Below are 19,617 nucleotides of genomic sequence, written 5' to 3' on the forward strand. Positions count from 1 at the left end.
TGTGACTGTCTGCACAGCACATAGTGTACTCCAGTGTAGCGTAATGTGTTTTACCTGATTTCTTCGATATGGTGGACATCCCAGAGGACAGAGGGTAGGTGTTGATCCATCCCTGAGCCACCTGCTGCCTCTGGCCCACCGCCGCGTCAAGACTGCTCCGGCTGTCTGTCACTGTAACTACAGACAGGCTGTTCACCGACATGTCCTGGGGGTCTGCACAAAGGAAACATTAATTTATCCAACAATTCCATCATCAATCTGTCAATCTACCAGATATCAACTTTACGGGGGAAATGTTTACAGTTTGGTTTACAGGGATTCACTGGGTTGTAGCTGGAAAACGTGCTTGTTTACTTAAAGAGGAAGCTCTAAGGACAGTTTGGTCTGCATTAATGAAAATTCACTACCTTCTCCCTTAGAAACAAGAGAGGAGAGTTTGACCCACTCCCTAATCTAGTGTACAAGGTCACTGTGATAAAGCCCATGATGATATCTTGAAAATCAGCATGCATTTTCAGGTCTGAAACTAATGGTGTCACAATACTAAAACAGCCATCTGGATGTAATAGTTCAGACCACCATTCTTGTCCTTAAAATCAATCCTCCATTCATTGTCAGTGGAGCAGCTCCAGGCTGTGCATTGGTGTAACATTACAGAAAGGAATTTACCATGGAACATAAAAAGCAGGAAAAAGGAGGAGAATAACCCATTAGAAACTTGTTTAAAAATCCCCAAAAACGAATTGTGAAAAAAGGGAAAAATTGCATCCACAAATAACAAATGATAACTCTTAAATTGGATGATGTTGATAATTTAGTTGTTAAGTTGTTTCTTTATTGCTGTACCTGGAGGAACCAGCTGGTTGGCAGCCAGATATTTCTTGTCAGACAGCAGGCTGGCATAGAACTTGATCATTATACTGATGTCTTCTCTCAGCCTCTTCTCTGTTTGAGTGGGAAATTTAGGAGCGACACTACAGAAAAAGAGAGATGGCAATAACATTAATGGACAAATGAACAAATGGATGGGTTTATTCACACAGAAAAAAAAAAATCACATAGAGATTTCGTCTGCCAAGACAGACTTGAATTATTCCTACCTAAAGTAGTCAAAGGCTGTGGAATAGATCTTCTCCCGCAGCACATTTCTGATGGTGGCATTGGTCACGACATCAGCATGCAGAAGAGTCAGACCCAGAGTCAGCAGCCTGGAATAAAGCGATGTGTTGGCACAATAATCTTAAATTTGATACATTCTGTCAGAGCGTTCTAGTACAGTGTCTAAGTTACAACCACTTGTCTGTTGGAACATTGAGACATGGTACCTGTATCTTGGTCCTATGGCAGCAACATGCCTGTTCAGGCTGCTCTTGGCTCCTCCGACGCTCAGGGACAGTGACCTCTGCAGAATGGCGGTGAATATCTCCACCTGGTCAGCACTGCTGTACTTGGCTATCTCAAACCTCTGCACCAGGAACTGTGGAGGGAAGCAAGGAAGCAGAGGGAATGAATGAAGATAAAGAGAGGTGACAGTTTCCTACTCTTACTTGCCTACAGTGCTTAGCCCAGTTCCACTCCATGAAGTATAATACCACAAGTGTTACGGCAGAGTTCAGGCAGAGAGCCAAACCAAGGTTTAGCATGGTCAACTCTTAAAGCTGCACCATGCAAGACGTTTATGTAAAAAATACAACTATCTTATCAGCCTAAATCACAAAGTGGGGCTGCATCCCCTCCTAACTGACACACCGTAAAGCCGCCTTATTTGCCCAAAGGAACTTCTGGTGTCAGGTATGTACACATCTCCACTCACAGAAAGTGACAAATCGAAACTTAAGAGCGAAATACAATCTATCTCCTAAACAGCAGCGAGCGAGCACTCCATCCAGAGAAAGCTGACTCACCAACATCAGATCTTTTGCCTCTCTCATCCCTTTGGTTTCCTCTGGTATAAAGCAATCACAGACCAGCTGGGGTGGTAAACATGAGCGCGCTGTGTGCAGTTTACTAACGTCATATTACATGATGTCTGGGTATTGACGTTCAAATATTTTGAAAAAGTTACACACACATGCAAAGTTGCCTAGTGCAGCTTTATTATTCTACAGTACATAGTGGTAAAGACAGACAAGACAGGACAAGAACTCAAGTGGGTGGCAGCAGTTTGTGTCCCAGTGTCACTTACCTCTATCCAGAGGAAGTGAGGGGTGACATCAGGTGGACAGGGTGTAGGCTGGCTCTCTTCTGAGGCAGCCAGAGGGTCGGCCTCCACCTTGGCCACCGAGAACAAACCCATCTTCAGCTCTACTGTCATCTGCCAAGCCCCGGCCATCTCACGCATGAACTAGGGAAAAGAGAGGTTAAGAATACACATTTAGAGTAAGGCATCATTCTCAGAAAGCCATGAAGGAATCAGGATTCCATCATGCACTGGATTCCATGAAAAGTGATAAATACACTTACTGGCACTTCCACTCCATTGTGTGCAGCCAGGAGCCACTCCCAGCAGGCGATGGCAGTCTCCATACCGTGTTCTGTAAACATCTTCAGAGGAGACCAGCACAGATGGTGCAGGAGCTGAGGATCACAGTCTGAAAATAAACAAGACACAGGAGGATACAGAAAAAGATGAGTGAAAGAAAGGCATCTACCAGATGACGCATACAATTATAACAAAAAAAGACATGTTTCACTGCTCCAATCCATAATCAAACAGTAATAAATTTCAAAAGGTACTAACTTTTGGTGGTGATAAGCAGGGCGGCCATTTTGAACATGGCCTGGGTAAAGGCTTCTGGGTCTTTTCTGTCCAGAGCGTCGGCCATCTGACGGACCATCAGCTTGTTCAGGTCTGACTGGCTGTGGGTCGCCTCTGAGAACTGGATCATACCGGCCACCTAGACATCACACAAACACACACAAACAAAAACACACACACGCATCAAAGATACAGCAACATGTATGGCTTCTTTATTTCTAAAGGACTACATTAGGTATATACAATACCTGTGGATCTTTCTCTCAAAGGCAAAATTGGCAATGACATATAGATAATATTTTAGAGCGAGATAGATGGTCAATATCACTAACAATTACAGCCAACAGAGTTCTTTGATTATATTTGTGTACCTTATGTTATCCACATTAATCTGAATTACTAATTGCTAGTCCTACTGCAGGTGAATCCGATTGTCTCCACTGCTTCAGAAAGTTGCCCATGTGTTAATATTAAAGAACAGACATCACCTCTCCAGTGTAGCGGTTGCGCAGGTTGAGTGAGGCCATGAAGTTGGAGTAGTCCTTCTTCACACACGCTGGTCTCTCGGTCAGCTGGGTGGTCTAGTGAAGAACACAGTTTAGGGGCCACTCAGGGCCGAGCCACAGAGCCACAAGCCAGGGAAGTAAGATAGCTGGGTGTACTGTAACACTGTTAGCTGTTCTATACTGAAGGTATCATATCTGAGCCCTGTCTCGTTGTATTCTGTGTTCAGACCAACCTGAGGGAAAGCAGCCTACGGTTGGCCACAGGGCGGAGGAGACCACCAGCATAACCAGTTAGCCAAATGGGCAACCAGCCAACCAACCCACCAGTCCATTGCAGGTAAGCAACCAGGTAACCAGCAAATCCGTAAACCAGCCAAGCAACCAGGTAGGTAGTTCGTTGCAGTTTAATAAAGACAAAATACAACAAATGAAGCAAATGAAAAGACGGATATAGCAGAATGCAAGCCCAAGAAAACATAAGAAATGCATAGCAAGCAAAATAATGTCACGTAGACTAGTATGCGTGCACACATGGACATACAGTACTGTAAACAACTAGAGTCCACCCCAGTGTTTACAGAGCTATAGATTACACACAGTATGAAACACATAATAAAAACATATACGTTTAAGCACATAAAGGATACAAGACACTTCTGGTAAGTGTTAACAAAACTGCATGGCTTTGACAAAGCAACTAAATGACACGTTTGTTGTTATGTTGAAAAGCTATCAATGTTGGATAAATGTTAATAAGCATTGAATCTCAGTGGCCAAGGATCAACTAGCCTGTGAGGTCAGCAGTAAGTAAACTATTTTAGATTTCAGGTTTACAGTCTGTTCAAATATGTTACAAAAGTGCTGCATCACTTTAGAAATGTAAACCAACAGCTGAAGCGCTTGTCACTTATTGAGACATCCTCAATGTTTCACGAAAAACTTTGTAACTGTCACTACTTGAAAAAAAAAATTGTATTAGATCTTTTGTATGAGTGCAACAACAGGCATTACGCTTTCTTTGTTGCCTCTCCATTTCACAAACAAATAAATGTGAGAAATGTTTTAATGATTCGATGGTAGGCGGAACCGAATGCCAAAATGTGTCTTCAAAATGTGTTAAATAATACAGTATGTTGCGTGACGAATCAAATCTGTTGGTAGCTAGTATGTAACATTTCATCTTGATCTCAGAATGAATTTGGGTTCTGTCATTTCATTGGTTATCTAAATCTAGCCCCGCTCTTACCTTAATCTGGTGTTGGATAGTCTCTGCAATCTAACAGCCACAGCACAGCAATACCATGATGATCAGTAAGAGTGTGTGTGCAGACATGCATGGATGCCTGCGTGTATATGTGTGTGTGTGTGTGTGTGTATGTGACTCACGCCTAGTGTAGTGCTCTGTCTGTTGTAGCCAGCAAAGTGCAGGATGCTCTCTGTGGCCATGGCCAGGCCCGTGTGCTGGGACAGTCCTGACACCCAGTTCTGATGCTTGTTCAAGTACTCCTGCACAACACACACACATTCAGATAAGACAAAGTGAGATAAGGAGGGAGAGGGAGAGAGAGAGAAACAGAAAGACAGACAGACAGGGGAAATATACTATATAAAGTAAAAAATACAGAGTGATTTTCTAAAAGAAAGTAATTATACAAATGATAGTAAACTGATTTGGGGTTTTGGGTTACTGCTTCTATGAGCATTGTAGGTGAGGAAGGGTTGCGTAAGACCAGAAACGCCAAGCCAACATCAACTGACTGCTGCTTTCAATTTTAGAACTTAAATATCTCAGCTTTCAGAAAGTCCCTCAATGACTTTTCTTAGACCCACTTTCAGTACAAACCAGTTTTGTTAGATTTTCAAAATCCCATAAGGAAATAGTAGTTATATTTAGTTTTACCCCCTTCAATTGACTCTTTGTTGGCCTTCTCTTAGACCCCCCACATCTACTGGTCTTTCTAGTGTTAAGGAACAGATCTGTACTGTCTTTGAGGCAACATTAAGTTCAACAAACTGACCTGTAGGTGGGACTTGGTGACAGAAGGGGCCCATTTCATTGCCTCTTTCAGGATCTCACCACAGCGAGCAGCAAAGTCCTTCACTATGCTCTAAGAGGAGATAAGGAAATCAGGATTTAGTAATACTTTATCATACAAACTACATAAGTGCTGGTGGACAACACAAGATTTTAATTCTTGATTCTCTTACTTAACATTTATCCCCCCACAAATTGATGAGATTAGGGCTACTTTTTCTCAGTGACTTTTATAGTACCCATATAAAGTGCTTAGTTAGTTAAACAAATCATGTAGTGTAAGCCTGTGTTAAAAAAAAAACCCAAACCATCAAATACAATCATCAATCATCAACCATACAGGATAAATCAACTGATGGACCGCAGATTCTACAATCCAAAAATAAATAAGGCTTAGCAAGAAAAAAGGGTAACTACAGTATGTAAAATAAATACTCTGCCGTCCTCTAGTGGTCATGAGTGTAACTGCAATCCAAACTCACCTCTCTGGCCTCGTATGTGTCAGGAACAGTGATCCTGTGCGGGGTGTCTGGGATGTCATAGTATGGCTGATCCTTATGGATGTCCTGAAGTGGAAAAGCTTACAGTTTAGATTTAAGTCTCAAACATGCTTTGCATCTGCTTAAAAAAAATTCTCTGATGTTTTTGGAATTTTCACCTTTATTAGATACTTCAAAGTATCTACCACCAGAACGCCACTTGACTGTTGATGTTAACTAGAAGTTGTACCAGTAGAAATCATTCCTCTTTCACTTGCCTCTTTCTTGTCCATTATGGGGAGTCAAACCAAGAACCTTGCACTCATGCTCATCTAAGATCTGTGCTTCTATGTTGTTTTTACTTCTGCTTAGGATTTCTGTTTCTGTGGTGTTCATACCAGACCTTTTCTGATACTTACAGCACTTAGAGACAGAGAGAGTGTCTGCAGGATGTCCAGCATGGTCTTCAACACCCGACCACTCCAAAGCAGGTGGGGGAAACTAGTGGGGAGGGGAAGGGACAAGAAAAACAGAACAGAATATATTAGTAAAGTGAACAAAAAAATAAATAGCTTTATAGCACTGCCTCGTAGCACCTATGTCCTGTTGGACCAGAACTTAGCTTTCTAGCACTTACTCTCGTTGTTCTCTCCTAACTAGAACCTTGCTTGTGTTGTATGAAAATCTCACGTGTAAGTCGCTTTGGATAAAAGCGTCTGCCAAATGTGAAATTGTAAATTGTAAATTGTAAATAACGGAGACTGACAAGGTTACTAGATGATTAACACTTACGTCTCAGCCAATCCAGAAAGGTATTTGTCCGCCACTCTGCGGATCCTCTTGTGGGTGTGGTTAAAGTTGACCAACAAAAATTGGGCATGTCGCTCCAATTCCTCCTCATGCTCTTTGGTCTTGGGCTAAAAACATGAGAAACATGTTGTGATTTTTGTGCTGTGACATTTAGGAATAAAAACTGTGGTCAATAAGATGCCCAAGCCTTTTGAAATTGCTTGTCCTTGTCTAGAACAATCAGAGAAACCACAAGTAAGTGCATCTATGGCTTATTACCCTGAAATGACGCCTACCTTCTCAGCCATCATTTGGAGGAAAACATCAAACACCTTATCGCCAACACAAATAACACATTGCATCATCCCTGAGAAAGAAAAAGAGATTTAAAAAAATAAATTACAAAGAAAAGAAGAAGAAAAGACAGAAGAAAAGGACAGTCAGGTGCGAACAGTTCGAAGAGTAAAGGCCTCACCAGATTTGTCCTTCTGGATGGCTTTGTCCTCAAAGTATCGAAACATGACCTGGAACCTGTCGGCATCGTTGGATCGCAGCATCCTAAAAGAGGACAAGAAGAATGAGAGAAAATGAATACTTACATAATCTCACCTTACTGACTGCGGTAAGACCTGTGCATAGAGTTACGTAAATCAACTTTATGTGAAAAAAATGAACAATGTAAGCCAGACTAATAAGTGTAAGGAAGCTGACCTCATGTATTCTAGTCTGTAGACTGACAGCAGGTACGTGGACATGGCAAAGTCCAGCTTGTTAATGAGGGCTGAGCCTTCTGGGGACGGGTCCAGGAGATTGATGATGGTGGACCGCAGCTCGCTCAACTCCGCCTTGAGGACACAAATTGAAAACCTAAAGGTTACTGCTGGTGTGTGTTTGTGTATGTCAGCGTTTCCTCTACCATTAAAAAGGCTGCACAGGCTACTCAGGCCTAGAGGGTTTCCATGATGATCACATGATAACAAATGCTTTTTCATAGGTCTTTCACTACCGTGAGAAAAAGATCTGGTTTGCGAACACTGTACCGGCGTGACTGTGTCGTTTTTCAGGGCAGAGTTGTACTGCAGTTCTGAGCGAAGAGGCTCTCCGCTTGGGAAGGTGAGCAGAGGAGACTTGGCGGCGATCTCACACACGCCTTCATACCACTCCTCCGGCCAAAGTCCTGAGAGGTGGGAGAGATGTGAGGGAGAAACATGAAACGATTCTATAATAATAATAAAAAAACAAATGTGGGGAACCTAAACATGCTTCTATGATGATGTTTCTATGTTGTATGTCCATCCCTCAGCATATAAGTGTGTTTTTCGGTTGTATGTGGTTTGATACTGATGATGGCATGAGCCAAAATGCCTGTCTTTAATTTCTTTTTTGAGCAATTTTTCCACACAGATCACTTTTTTTCTATTTCCCAGTTCAGCATGAAATAAATCTCCATCATCATTTAAATCTCTGCGCCCTCACTATTTTTTTTAATGCTGTGTGCAGAAACTCTTTGCATCTTTGTACTAAACATGTGACATAATAAAATGTCTGCCTGTTCACCCCTTGCTTACCTGATCCCTCCACAGCAAAACCCATGACCACAGAGTACAGCCAGAAGTCCCGGAACAGCTTCTGGAGGCGGGGCTTGGCCTCTTTGATTGGCGGGAGCCGCCTGGTCAACTGTGGAGTGGAAAAAGAACAAAATAGAGCAAACAATCTAACAACAGAGAAATTATCTCATTCTGAACAATGTGACTCTAAAGGAATGGTAAAACACAATTCATGAACATATGAATGAACTAAAATCTTTACGGACATGCTGTACATTGATCAAAATAAAGATCAAAAACATATATATATCAAAAACCATAAAGATCTCTTACTAGATCATTACTGGTAATTGCTCAAATATTCTTGAGTGATAAGTTGAATTGTGAAGAGTTAAAGATTTCAGTTAGTCACAGCAGTTTTTCTGTCTGTTGTTTGATCTGGTCTATTTGTTCAGGAGGAGCCCACATCAAAGTTCAGTTTTGGTATTCAACTCCTTGCTCTTAGTCCCAAAAACAGAACCAACACAGCACTTCCCGCCAGCACAGAGCAACCAAAGGTAAGACATTTTACATAAAGGGAATGGTACCTGAATCTAACAAGACAAAGACTTCATATTTATCCAAAATGAATGTGTGCATTTGATCCTAAAAGATTTATTTAATTACTATAAACCGTTAATCTTGCCTTTCCTAAATGTATAATTTAGGTATTTATCCAGTGATCACGCTATTTATGCATGTCAAAAAAAACGAAAATCAATTAAATCTATCAAATTTTAATCAGAGCATACAGTTCGATGACCTAAATGTCCATCCCCTCTGCTCTACTCTGTCTCTGTCTAAGCCTCTCTCTTCATTTTGGTCTCAGTTCTCCCTTCAGGATGTGGGTCATCACAGTCATCTCCGCGGCCTGCCTCCTGGTCACCCCATCCCTGGCTGGGATCAAAGACCTGGGCTCTCACTTCATTGACCCTACCTCTAACCCGGACCCCAGAGGCCTTGGCCCGGGAGGGGCGGTGGATATGGAGGCCATCCCCTTGGACTTCCATAAGGAGAACACTGTCACTAATGATCTGCCTTTTGACGGCTTCGAGGACGAAGATTACATCGATTTTGATAAGATCCTGGCTGAGGGCAGTGATGACTACTTGTGAGTTATAAAGAATACAAAAATATTATAGGGTTATTATAGTTTACTTGTGGTAGGTTTTCTCAAACAGTCAATATTAAATTCATGCTGGAGTAAGTAGTGACCTATTTGGACTATTTGGATTTATTAGGTGCTGATTTGTTTGAAAAGTTGTAGGCTCAACCTCAAAACTTGGTTATGATACAGCTCAAATTTGGTGTGTTTTAAAACCAAACATGAAATTAAATTTGGGGTGATCCAACATATAACTAGCTTGATGACAAGCTTGTGATGTTTTTTCAGTGAAGGGGACGAGATAGATGAGATTGCGACTCCGGCCCCAGATATTGACATCTTTGCCGAGCCGTCTGACCCAAAGATTCGCCGTGCCAGACTCCTGCGGCTGTTCCACGGTCGGTCTCGCCTCCAACGCCTCAACATTGTCAATGCCCACTTCGGTTTTAACCTCTACCGGAGCCTTCGTAACCATGTCAACCAGACTGACAACATCCTGCTTGCACCGGCTGGTATCTCCATCGCTATGGGGATGATGTCGTTAGGGGCGGGACCTGGAACCCATGATCAGCTCTACAAAGCTCTGGGATTCGCCGAATTCGTCAACGCCAGCCATCACTATGACAACGCAACAGTGCACAAGCTCTTTAGGAAGCTGACGCACAGGCTCTTCCGGAGGAACTTTGGTTACACGCTGCGCTCCGTGAACGATCTCTATGTAAAGAAGGACGTATCTGTGAAAGATGCTTTCCGTACAGACACAAAGGCTTACTATTTTGCAGAGCCGCAGTCGGTGGCCTTCAGCGACCCTGCCTTTCTGGCCAAGGCCAACCGGCGCATCCTAAAGCTGACCAAAGGGCTGATCAGGGAACCTCTGAAGAGCGTGGACCCAAATATGGTGCTGATGCTGCTCAACTACCTGTACTTCAAAGGTGAGTGCAAACAGGGGCCAACATTTCTGCACCTCTACTTTCAAATGATGCAACTACAAGAAAATAGTACAAACTACAGAGCACTTGATTGTTTTGTTTGGTTACTCAGAGTGCAAATTAAACAGCTTTTGTACAACATGTGACTACTTGGCCTTATTTGTTAATATAAACAGGTACGTGGGAACAGAAATTCCCCAAAGAAATGACTCACTACCGGAACTTCCGCGTGAACGAGAAGACAAATGTACGCGTGCCAATGATGACCAACAAGGGGAACTACCTGGCTGCTGCTGACCACGAACTAGAGTGTGACATCCTACAGGTGTGTGTCTCTGATCGTACACAACATACCTGAAATTTCAATTATAAAGTCTAGAATAGACTTCCCAATAGGCAATCATATGTTTTCTGAGTTCACTATGAGCACACAGAAAACATACTGATTGATGAAAGCCCAATAATGAAGTAAAGTATCTTCTTTTCAGCTCCCATACACAGGAAACATCAGCATGCTCATTGCCCTGCCTAGGAAGATCTCTGGCATGAGGACCTTGGAGCAGGATATCTCCCCCACTGTGGTCAACAAGTGGCTCAACAACATGACCAACAGGTCAGCAGCAGCGTGCTCCTAACCAATCAACAACTGAGCTTACAAAACGACATGCAATAAACCTTTTGAAAGGGAGCTCTTTTGAAAGGGAGTTAAGCGGCTTTGTTGAAAATAATGAAAGTGCCAAGACGTAACCGAGACTCCACAGCATGAGGAAATGTCAGTCAAAGGACTGTTTTTGTTTCCGTCCCTCCAGGACTCGTGAGGTGGTGTTCCCCAGGTTTAAACTGGAGCAGAACTATGACCTGATTGACAATCTGAAGGAGATGGGCCTCACTGACTTGTTTCAGGAGAACGGAGACTTCACTGGAATGACCTCAGAAAAGATCGCCATGAACTGGGTGAGTAAGCCCAAATCAGTCATGCTTTCACGCAGACCTAACCAAACTGATCCTAAAGGCAAAAACAATATGAAAGCTAGAGTCATTCAGTCACCTGGACACTTCATCCGCTTGATCACATGTGTTTTTTTGTGGTATCAATAGCGTGTACAACCTATCTCAGTATGGTTGCCTTCTGGTCTCCCTCCTTAGCTGAAGCACCAGGGAACCATCACAGTGAATGAGGAGGGGACGGAGGCAGCGGCTCTGACCCAGGTGGGCTTCATGCCCCTCTCCTCTCAGATCCGCTTCACTGTGGACCATCCCTTCCTCTTCCTCATCTACGAGCACCGCACAGACTGCCTTGTCTTCATGGGCCGGGTGGTCAATCCTTCACAGAGCTAAACTTGACCGCAAAGTCCTGCTAAACAGCCAACCTATTCCCCACAAAATCCATGTTTGTCTAGACTTCCAACTGGGTTATAATGAGCCTCAGAAATATTACTGATTTTTACATGGGTTGTTTTTTTTAATATTCAATTATTGTCATTAGTACAGTATGTAAATCTAACATCATGTTTGTGGTCTCTTACTGAACATTTAGCCTTCTCCCTCACATTGCTCAAGCTTTTGTGAGTCTGTCTGAATGAGTCAATGAATGCTTGTTATTTGCTGTCTGTTAATGTTTCATCTTTTGCAATGAGGCTAGCAGATGATGTTTCATAGCTGTCATAGCCTTAATGCAGTACTGTAATCATTGAAGAAAGACTTCGTAAATATGATTAACACAAGGGAGAATAAGATACTATATAATGTTATTATATTACACAAAGAAATTAAGGACAAAACATAATGTTAAGTTATTTTAAACATTTTGCTCAAATTTATTTGATTATTTTCACAATAAGCTGAATTGATGAGAAAAAACTGTCTGAATGCAATGAAAAAATACCACAAATATGAACACAATCTTTGAAGGACTAATATTACCACAAAAATGTGTCTCTAATAAGAAGTGTAAAAACATCCAGCAGCAACCCCATGACCCTGGTTTACTGCAGCGGGCAGGGTAAATATTTGTTCATAGAGTTAAATACTAACCAACAGCTTGGATTTGCCTGTAACCACTCAAAAACTCACGCAGATTATTTAACAATTAACCATATGGGTATTTCAACATATATTCTAGCACCAAATGAATGAGAAATGTTTTTGGGGGGACTCAGCAACAACAGATACTTACCACAGCAATGACTGGAATGAGGACTCCAAGGTTTCCAGCACTACTTGAAGCCTGAGGGTCGATAAAGAGAGATTACCAACTTGAAATTACTGTTATCACTTTCCTGTTGTGTTTAAACGTTTATGTATGCGAGCACGGACCTTCAGTGCAGGTCCCTTGTCCGAGGCCCTCTCACTGGCTCTCTTTCCCTCCAGGCCCAGCTGGACAAACAACTCTAAAAGGTTGACCATCAGCTCATCCACAAGTTGCTCCCCCTGTAGGTTGGCTGCAATGTTGGCCAGAGCGTTTATCACCGCCAGGGAGCAGTGCCTTGGAAGAGAAGACAGCATAGATGGAGAGCACAGTTAAACAAAAGCATGGAAATATTCAATGCAGACATACACAAACATAAGTCAAAAGAGAGCCTATTTACAGTATTATGATATTTATTATTATTAAGAATAATAATAATAACTTGATTTGTATAGCACTTTTCTAAAAACAATGTTTACAAAGTGCTTTACATTCAATAAAACCCAAGGAGACAGTGATGTAAAACTACCACAATTAAATAAATAATAGAGCTTAATAATAAAAAATAATACATAAATAATAAATAATAAGAATAAGAATAAATCATATTTGAAGGGTTTCATTCCAAAACACTACATATCCATTTTGGAAAAATGTTGCTACCTGAAATTCATCAGGCAATATTTGAAAAACATAAATGACTCCTAAATTCAGTACTAACCCACAATGTGCTTAACTTTCATGCCAGCAGTCAATATGGTGGATATCTAATTTAAATGGTGGATATCTCATTTTGGAACTAAACTCTTCATGTGTGTTTATTTAAACCTTTATCAATCAAAGGAAAGCTGACTAAGCATGCATGTTTTTTTTCCCCAGCAAAGCCCTGCTTCACATTCACACAGTTATGCACATTCACATCAAGGAGATTCCCAGTACCATCCCAGTCCCAGGGAAGGGGAGATCAGTCAGTTTTCCCAACCACATTTTTCCCAGTTTGGGGATTCGAACGAGCAACCTTCCAGTCACAAGCCTAGTTCTCAAACCTCTGGGCTACTGCCATCACTGGTATAACTGGTAATAGTAGTAACACCAGATCCTGACCTGTAGCCATGGTCTCTGTAGTCCTTGGTGGCTGAGTAGACCACTGAGCTGGCCTTCACACTGATCTGCTGGAACAGGTTCCACACCTCCTGGTAGATGTATTGCTATGGTGGAGGCAGACAGAGATTAAGTGGGTAAGATTCACCCCATTTACATCTAGTGGGATAGCAATCTGATCGCACTTGTCCACATAAAAATGTGTGTAAATGGTGTAAATGCACCCAAGAGGCATTGGGGACAAATTAAGATTTTGTATCGTTAATACTAGGCCTACATTAAAGAAGAAGAATTTGCATACTGCATGGAAAAGTGCGGGAGAAGGATTTCTATCCACCTGCCAAAGACCCATTTTTTTTATAACAAATGTAAATGTAATGTGGATAACTTGCGGCCAGATACAATCTGGATTCGAGCCGCATGGAATGCCAGGTGTAAATGGGATCATTGTGTGCTTGCATGTATGTGTACATGCATGAACTCACATTTCCTGTGATGACCATGCAGCCAAGCTGGTCTACGATGAGCACGTCCAGCTGTGAGGGAGGCTGGCAGAACTTCTGCTGGAGGATCTGCAGGATGGGCTCCATGACTTTGGGAGTGTCTCTCAGAGCCACGGCGATGTGGCCCAGAGCTCGAATGGTGTGGTCCGGGATCAGATGAGCATCCCTGGGAGAAAGACAAGGGACTTTTTCAGAACAGCTGTTAATCAATGTCTAAGACCTGAAAATATGCGGGGTGACTATAAATCCATAATGTAGTTTTCTTAGTCCAAACATGTTGCTCACTTGTCACTCTCCTGTGAAATGTACAGACGGTTGGACAGGCTGGCCAGAAAGGCCTCCACTATCACAGGGTCCATGGTCAGACCGGCCTTCAGACATCTGACAGAGAAGGAGGATACAGAAACACAAAGATGAAAAATTCATGCATCTAAAACAAAAAAAATCCATAGAAATACTACTCTCTAATAAAAGCTGTGCCAGGTGTTTGTGTCTGACCTGCAGATGTTGTCGATGGAAATGTCTCTGAGCTGCTCATACATGGAGGGCTGGTCCTTCCTGTTTGACAGGATGTTGAAGGTGGACTGTGAATGCTCATTGGTCACGTTGATCCTGATTTCTCCCGTGCCTGAAGAAAGAGTGATAACAACAGAGAGACAGAAACAGCAACACAAAAAAGCATCATCATTTAACACTTTGTTCGTAAAAATAGGACCTTGCACAGAATGAAAGAAGCTGTATGTAGAGCACAGACAGAATCTACAGAGCATGTACTATAACAGATCAGCAGCTAATCTATGAGATAGTGGTACACTCTGCAGGGCACCATAGTGAAATCAATAACCTGAATTGCATTTCAATTTGTCTGCGTGTGTGTGTTTCCGCTCAGTCAATCAACACTCTCTGCAGATCAATAGTGGATGGGACTCGGATGTGATATTGACATGCTGTTGATGTTGATTTGACACTGCATCCGACCAACGTAACAGAACGGTCCTGTGCCATTTCCTTTAGGATCTCACATCTACAATGCAACCAACTAAGTTGGTTGTATTGTGGACACTTAAAGGTTTTCTATTACAGGAATTCAAATTTCCCCCCATTTATATACATGTAAGATCAAAGATATTTTAATGAAGATGTTAAAATATTGTTTGAGTGGTTAAAGTTTAAGTTATTGCATTTTCAAAAAATCTCCAGTGAATACAACACAAATGAACTTGGTCTTGATTGGCTTCCCTCACTAAACTATTGCTAAAATCCTTCCAATCAGGCCAAACTTTTGCAGGCTTTGAACTAAAAAACCCACTGGAAAGCCTCCACTCGGCAGGTTTACCTCATTTGAAAAAGAGAAGCTGATTTATTAGAGAAGCTCATTTAATGCAACTAATTAAATTCAACCTTAAACTAAAATAAATTTATTTGCGAAACATCATGAAGAAACTTAATCTCATCATGAACCACAGCACATTTGAAAACAAAATCATGAAACCTGATTAGTATGGGACCTTTAAGTCTCAATCCCGCAGTGGATGTGCAGTAATTACTGTACCTGTGCTGTACTGACTGTGGTACTTGTAGAGCTTTATAAGAACAGGGGAGGGAACCACCAGGAAATCCCTGAGGGAGGTCGTGGCAGAGTGGGCCACTACTGGAAACCTCTCACACAGACGCCCCAGGCCCTGCCACAGAGGGAGAGAAAATTAGAGAAATTAAAAATAAATATCCAATCAATAATTCAGGATTTTTGTCAGGATGGTGTGATGCATAGGACACAGAAACAGGGGACTAGGAGGACCAAGAGAGGGAGAGAAAATGCTGTACAGGATACATATAATTATAAACTGTATTGTCAGAAGTGAGACGTAACTAGTTACACCTACTCTAGTTGAGTGTACTGAGTAGATGTTAGAGTTTTGAACATAACAGTCCAATCAGAGTACAATCGGTAGTGACTAGCATTTACAGTATAATACAGTCTCATATCCTCCCATAACTGATATTATAGCTCTGTTGTGTTTACTACATGAGAACAATATCCAAACCTTGGGCAGATAATGACCCATCAAAGTATTTGCAAAGGCTACCAAAATGGTTAAACTGGTTAGTATTGGGGGAAATAATGTTCTGAGCATACTCAAAATCTTGATTGTTTTCACTCAAAACTCGCTAAATGTTTGAGAATTGTTTTAGTAAGTAGTCCTTTACTTTTTGAAGATTATTTTTTGGCATTTTGCCTCTATTTCATGGTTCACAGTAGGGAGAGACAGGAAAGACCACCAAGCCACCAGGACGCCCGATATTCCTTTACATTTACTTCAATAATGTTACAGTAAGTACTCGTAATCTACCTTGCATAACTTATAATAACTTAAGTAGTAGAGCATCTACTTGAGCAAAATATTCCAGTCCTCTTTCTACCTCTGAGTGTTATACCTGTAGGCAGCAGATGAGCAGGGGCATGTGAGCGATGATGACTTTGCTGGAGGTTTTCGACTGCAGCTTCTCTGAGAGCTTGGTGCACAAATTCTCAGCTCCTGAAAAAATACACAGGAAGGGGAAACGATACAACCACTATAAATAAACAAATGTAGACTAGCGCCCCTCTAATTATGTAGTCTGAACACACTGCTGTCCTCCCTCTCTGCTGTGATTGATTACCTTGCTCATCTTTGACGGCCCACACCATGAGGTCCACACAGGCGGCGTTGGCTTGGCAACGGAGCTTGAGGGGGCTGGGTTCCCCCGGCAACCCCCCCGTATCATGAAGTACCCGCTGCAGCTCCGACTGACTGCTGCTGAACTGCTCCAGAACAAAGTCGTGCACTTCCCGCACAAACGCTGGCTGCAAGGCTGAGGAACAGGAAGAGTGGGGAGATTTCACACAATAAAACAATGTCTATTTTATTGGGTTACAAAATACAACATTTACAATCTGGCGGCTGCACGTTTTGAATGCAGAACAAATAAAATATATATCATGTTTTACCTTTCATGTAGTACAGTGTGTCCCTCAGCATTTTGAACACACACACATAGAGAGGGTCACTGAAGGTTTTGTAATAGATGTTGATCCCAGGATTCGACTTAACGGCAAACATAAAAGACAAATGGAGAGAAAAATATTACATAACTGGTAATAGGAACAAATTTACTTTTAAAACTGTGTACTTTTTTGTTGAACAGAAAGTGGTAATATAGTTTTGAATAATCTTATAGTAATATAGTTTTACCTCTGTAACTTCTGACATAGTGGCATCCAGTGTTTTTAAAAAGGAGTCGGAGACAAACTTCTTCACCTGCACATGGACAACACACACAACTACTGGTAAAGATACAGTGTTGCCTAGCCATGATATAATGGCCCATGGCAGACAGCAGACCTGGTGTGATAGAAATAGGTAGTGGGCTACTTTACCATGCCGAGGAGCTGTCGGAGCAGGTCAACGGGCACCTCCACCTCTCCTTCCCCCGCCCCCATGAAGAGAGGAGACATGGAGAAACTGGAGCTGACTGTGGAGAAGTAGTAGTCAGGGTCTACAGCGCTGCTGTCAGGGAGATAGGCACCTGGAAAGAAAAGGACGGGAGGACACACAGATGTGATAACATATGGCCAAATGCTTAGAAGGTGCTACATGTAGCATTAGCAGTCATATATCATCAGTGAAAGTTATCAAATTCCATTGCAGCTGCGCTGGAAATATCTTGAAATTATGTCACGTCATCTGTGTTTGGCCAGAAATAAGGAAAATACACCACCAGACAACAAGATGGACCCAGAAATGCAAGGTGCATTGCCAGTAGCTATTTTTAACAGTGCTAAATGTATTTCAGTGTGGATTTTTCCTTTCCTATTTTGAGACATTAGAAGAATTGCTGTAAACAAACAAGACCATTGTGGAGAAGACTGGCAGCCTGTACACTGCCTGTACAACTGAATCCGAGTAGCTTGTGTTTTAGTTTTTCATTATGGAATAAATGCTTTGTTTTCACCTTCAAAGTAGTGTGGGCCAGGGGTTGTAGGGGAGCAGGGCGAGTGGCCTGCTGGGTCTGGACTGACCTGTGAGGACAGGATATTTCATTAACCTCTAACTAAGCCATATTAGTCATCAAAACTGGGAGTCTCACTTTTAGTAGAATGAAATGACCAAACATTTTCTAAGAATATTTTCAATTCTGCAATCACATCTCATTTTTTACACACTAACCACCTCTTACACCCAACCAGCTCATCACAACACACACACACGCACACCTGTGTGGAGGCATCCAAGTTGGTCCCAGTGCGTCTGCGTAGAGTGTCGCTCTGGCACACTGTCAGCAGTGAGGATGGCAGGATGGAACGGAAGTCATTGAAGGACCTGCGCCGTATTCCCTCGGTTTCCTCTGTAACGCAGCGGGCTTGGGGCGAATCTTTGGGGAACAACTTGGACAGCAGAGCTTCGTCTGTGTTGCTGTAGCGGCCAAATGCCCGAGTCACACCCAGCAGGCAAGGGACAATATACCTGCACAGGTAGACTGGAGACAAAATAGCAGGTGTGAGGCTGGAGTGAAGCACTTTGTTGTTTCTGTGTGTGTGTGTGTGTGTGTGTGTGTGTGTGTGTGTGTTTGTGTGTGTGTTTGTGTGTGTGTATACCTTTGTCATGGTTATCAGGTGTCTGGCACATCTCCTGCAGCCCCTGCACGACTTCCATGACAGTGTCCAGGATCTGCAAGGGAAACAGTAGAAAAACGATCAAAATTGCAGTGGACATGAGGCTATCAACCTTCAAGCAACCTAAGAGTTAGAAATAAGGCCGCAGCTTCTTGACCTGACCTGCTGTCGGGTGTCTGGGTCCCTCTGTGCCACATCCGCCAACAGCGTCACTAAACAGAAGCTGAAGTTTTCTGCGACAGGGAGAGAATCTGAAGAGAAGACAAAAGACAAAAAGACAAATATAGACAGTCAAATGACGTGCAGAGTTGTATATTAGTAAAAAGAAAGACACAGGCAGAGTTATCAAATGGTAAACACACAAAGCCTTGTCAAATGCTGAAAAGGCAATCAACTCAGCAAACACAACAGAAGACTAACTGCATTGGCACTGAGAAAATGTAGTGCACAGTATGTTGTTCTAATGTCATATCTGGTCAATAAGATAAAACATAAGTTATAATAATAATAAGATAGACAGTGTTTTATGATGTGGAAACTGGTCTAAATGCGTTATATGCATTATAAGACATCTCGACACATCTCAAGACATGCCTTCAGACTATACTGAAATAAAAAACAAACATTTATTGAAAGCAAGATTAAAGCAAGAAATTCTGAGTTACAATTAAAGCAAGGCACTTGATGGACGGCAGAGTAAAACGAAAGGCCCAACATAAGAGGATTGTTCTTACCCCTCCCTTTCTTTCCCAAGCTCTCCTCGATCCATTGGACCCGTGGTAACCCTTTCAATAGGCTCAGCAAGTAGGAAACAAGTATGTCTTTGTGCTAGCAGAGCAAAACAAAAACATTACACACCACAAAACACTGCACTTGTCGGCACGGAGCTGACAAGCACTGATAAATCAAAAAACACTGAGCTATTCTTTATTCCAATACTGAATCAAAAGTGGGTCAAGGGAGCTAAATCTAACAATGTTTCTG

General features: G+C 42.2%; 2 protein-coding genes across 3 annotated transcripts in view; one reads left to right on the forward strand and one right to left on the reverse strand.

Annotated features, from left to right (window-relative positions):
- Positions 1 to 19,617, reverse strand: part of pi4kab (phosphatidylinositol 4-kinase, catalytic, alpha b) — a 29,058-nt gene that overhangs the window by 7,915 nt on the left and 1,526 nt on the right. Inside the window, exons 3-38 of one of the 2 annotated variants that reach the window (XM_071523907.1) lie at positions 19,368 to 19,461; positions 18,796 to 18,884; positions 18,616 to 18,688; positions 18,235 to 18,497; positions 17,973 to 18,039; positions 17,398 to 17,546; positions 17,213 to 17,278; positions 16,969 to 17,065; positions 16,641 to 16,832; positions 16,416 to 16,516; positions 15,532 to 15,661; positions 14,478 to 14,607; positions 14,265 to 14,360; positions 13,962 to 14,145; positions 13,480 to 13,583; positions 12,504 to 12,672; positions 12,364 to 12,414; positions 8,136 to 8,244; positions 7,608 to 7,744; positions 7,279 to 7,412; positions 7,043 to 7,125; positions 6,864 to 6,934; positions 6,571 to 6,695; positions 6,198 to 6,279; positions 5,782 to 5,865; positions 5,283 to 5,372; positions 4,651 to 4,770; positions 3,498 to 3,512; positions 3,247 to 3,339; positions 2,741 to 2,897; positions 2,464 to 2,591; positions 2,186 to 2,344; positions 1,326 to 1,477; positions 1,101 to 1,208; positions 847 to 974; positions 55 to 213 (exon numbers count right to left, since the gene is read on the reverse strand). In XM_071523907.1, the coding sequence (XP_071380008.1) occupies positions 55 to 213; positions 847 to 974; positions 1,101 to 1,208; positions 1,326 to 1,477; positions 2,186 to 2,344; positions 2,464 to 2,591; positions 2,741 to 2,897; positions 3,247 to 3,339; positions 3,498 to 3,512; positions 4,651 to 4,770; positions 5,283 to 5,372; positions 5,782 to 5,865; positions 6,198 to 6,279; positions 6,571 to 6,695; positions 6,864 to 6,934; positions 7,043 to 7,125; positions 7,279 to 7,412; positions 7,608 to 7,744; positions 8,136 to 8,244; positions 12,364 to 12,414; positions 12,504 to 12,672; positions 13,480 to 13,583; positions 13,962 to 14,145; positions 14,265 to 14,360; positions 14,478 to 14,607; positions 15,532 to 15,661; positions 16,416 to 16,516; positions 16,641 to 16,832; positions 16,969 to 17,065; positions 17,213 to 17,278; positions 17,398 to 17,546; positions 17,973 to 18,039; positions 18,235 to 18,497; positions 18,616 to 18,688; positions 18,796 to 18,884; positions 19,368 to 19,461 (4,189 nt within the window). The remainder of the gene's footprint in view (positions 1 to 54; positions 214 to 846; positions 975 to 1,100; positions 1,209 to 1,325; positions 1,478 to 2,185; positions 2,345 to 2,463; positions 2,592 to 2,740; positions 2,898 to 3,246; positions 3,340 to 3,497; positions 3,513 to 4,650; positions 4,771 to 5,282; positions 5,373 to 5,781; positions 5,866 to 6,197; positions 6,280 to 6,570; positions 6,696 to 6,863; positions 6,935 to 7,042; positions 7,126 to 7,278; positions 7,413 to 7,607; positions 7,745 to 8,135; positions 8,245 to 12,363; positions 12,415 to 12,503; positions 12,673 to 13,479; positions 13,584 to 13,961; positions 14,146 to 14,264; positions 14,361 to 14,477; positions 14,608 to 15,531; positions 15,662 to 16,415; positions 16,517 to 16,640; positions 16,833 to 16,968; positions 17,066 to 17,212; positions 17,279 to 17,397; positions 17,547 to 17,972; positions 18,040 to 18,234; positions 18,498 to 18,615; positions 18,689 to 18,795; positions 18,885 to 19,367; positions 19,462 to 19,617) is intronic. The other variant, XM_071523906.1, reaches the window with a different exon arrangement.
- serpind1 (serpin peptidase inhibitor, clade D (heparin cofactor), member 1) lies at positions 8,576 to 11,525 on the forward strand. The gene is made up of 7 exons (XM_071523908.1): positions 8,576 to 8,671; positions 8,995 to 9,264; positions 9,547 to 10,190; positions 10,364 to 10,512; positions 10,676 to 10,800; positions 10,997 to 11,141; positions 11,334 to 11,525. The coding sequence occupies exons 2-7, from the start codon at positions 8,996 to 8,998 to the stop codon at positions 11,523 to 11,525; spliced, it is 1,524 nt and encodes a 507-aa protein (XP_071380009.1). The 5' UTR covers positions 8,576 to 8,671; position 8,995.

This window comes from Centroberyx affinis, unplaced genomic scaffold (genome assembly GCF_046629955.1).
Source record: "Centroberyx affinis isolate AG114_WGS23_722 - 3 ecotype Tasmania unplaced genomic scaffold, CSIRO-AGI_Caff_v1 ptg001129l_1, whole genome shotgun sequence".
Classification (NCBI taxonomy): Eukaryota; Metazoa; Chordata; class Actinopteri; order Beryciformes; family Berycidae; genus Centroberyx; species Centroberyx affinis.